Source organism: Cebus imitator, unplaced genomic scaffold, assembly GCF_001604975.1.
Source record: "Cebus imitator isolate Cc_AM_T3 unplaced genomic scaffold, Cebus_imitator-1.0 Scaffold650, whole genome shotgun sequence".
NCBI lineage: Eukaryota > Metazoa > Chordata > Mammalia > Primates > Cebidae > Cebus > Cebus imitator.
In genome coordinates, this window is record NW_016107965.1 from 150,500 (window position 1) to 151,811 (window position 1,312).

The 1,312-nt window shown below is 40.2% G+C and overlaps 1 protein-coding gene across 1 annotated transcript in view; it reads left to right on the plus strand.

The window, feature by feature from the left end:
- Positions 1-1,312, plus strand: part of SMURF2 (SMAD specific E3 ubiquitin protein ligase 2) — a 122,662-nt gene that overhangs the window by 86,412 nt on the left and 34,938 nt on the right. Inside the window, exon 7 of the mRNA XM_037734650.1 lies at positions 703-786. Within this exon, the coding sequence (XP_037590578.1) occupies positions 703-786 (84 nt within the window). The remainder of the gene's footprint in view (positions 1-702; positions 787-1,312) is intronic.

The window sequence follows — 1,312 nt, forward strand, 5'->3', positions numbered from 1 at the left end:
CAGGCTGGAGTGCAGTGGTGCAATCTCAGCTCAATGCAACCACCTTTTCCTGGATTCAAGCAATTCTCCTGCCTCAAGCCCCCGAGTAGCTGGGATTACAGGCAGATGCCACCACATCAGCTAGTTTTTGAATTTTTAGTAGAGATGGGGTTCCACCATGTTGGCTAGGCTGGTCTTGAACTCCTGACCTCAGGTGATCCGCCTCCCTTGACCTCCCAAAATGGTGGGCTTACATGTGTGGACACTGTACCCAGCCAACGGTCTTGATTTTTAAAAAATTAGTTTGGGCAGATAAATGCTTTTAAAGTTTTTATATGTTTTTAATTAGTGAAATTTAATTTTTAAAAATGATATATGTAATTTATATTTTTAGACTACCTGGGTCCCAAGCCTTACTATTCTATTTACCAGTTTTATGATCGTAATTAATTTTATGGCTCATATTGAAAATTACCAGAGTTTGGCTGATGGAAAATATTTGTTACACCTTATCATAAATACTTTAGAAGCTTCAGAATCCCATAAAATATATTACGCAGTTCTAAAATAAGTTGAAAAAATTCAATATTCTGTGAATTGTTATTTCAGGTTGACATTCCTGATTTGTAACAGCAGATGTCTTACTGCCTTGCTTGTTGCACTGAAAACATTCTATATCCAAGTTTCCTATTAATGCCTTATCACTCAATATTTTTATTTAAGCTGGGAAGAAAGACGAACTGCCTCTGGAAGAATTCAGTATCTAAACCATATAACAAGAACTACACAATGGGAGCGCCCAACACGGTAAGGACATAAAAATATTTCCCATGGCCTTGCTAGCCACCCTCCCAAAGTCCTTTTCTACTTACCTGTCAGCTTTACTAGATTTTTTTTCTTGGTTTATGCTGTTAGAGATCAGTAGATCTTATAACAGATGCCATTATTATTTTTTAAAGCTTATCTTCAACACTTTGACAGGTCATGCTGTCATTGTAGCTCCAGGGCCTGCAGTTGTACCCAATAAATATTTATTGAATGATGCCAGGTGTGGTGGCTCATGCCTGTAATCCCTGCACTTTGGGAGGCTGAGGTGTGCAGATCACTTGAGTTCAGGAGTTCGAGACCAGCGTGGGCACCATGATGAAACCTCGTCTCTACCAAACAAATTACAAAAAATTAGCTGGGTATGTGGTACATCCTGTGGTCCCAGCTACTTGGGCTGCTGAGGTGGGAGGATTGCTTGAGCTTGTGAAGCGGATGTTGCAGTGAGCTGAGATCATGCCACTGCACTCTAGCCTGGGTGACAGAATGAGATGCCATCTCAAAAAAA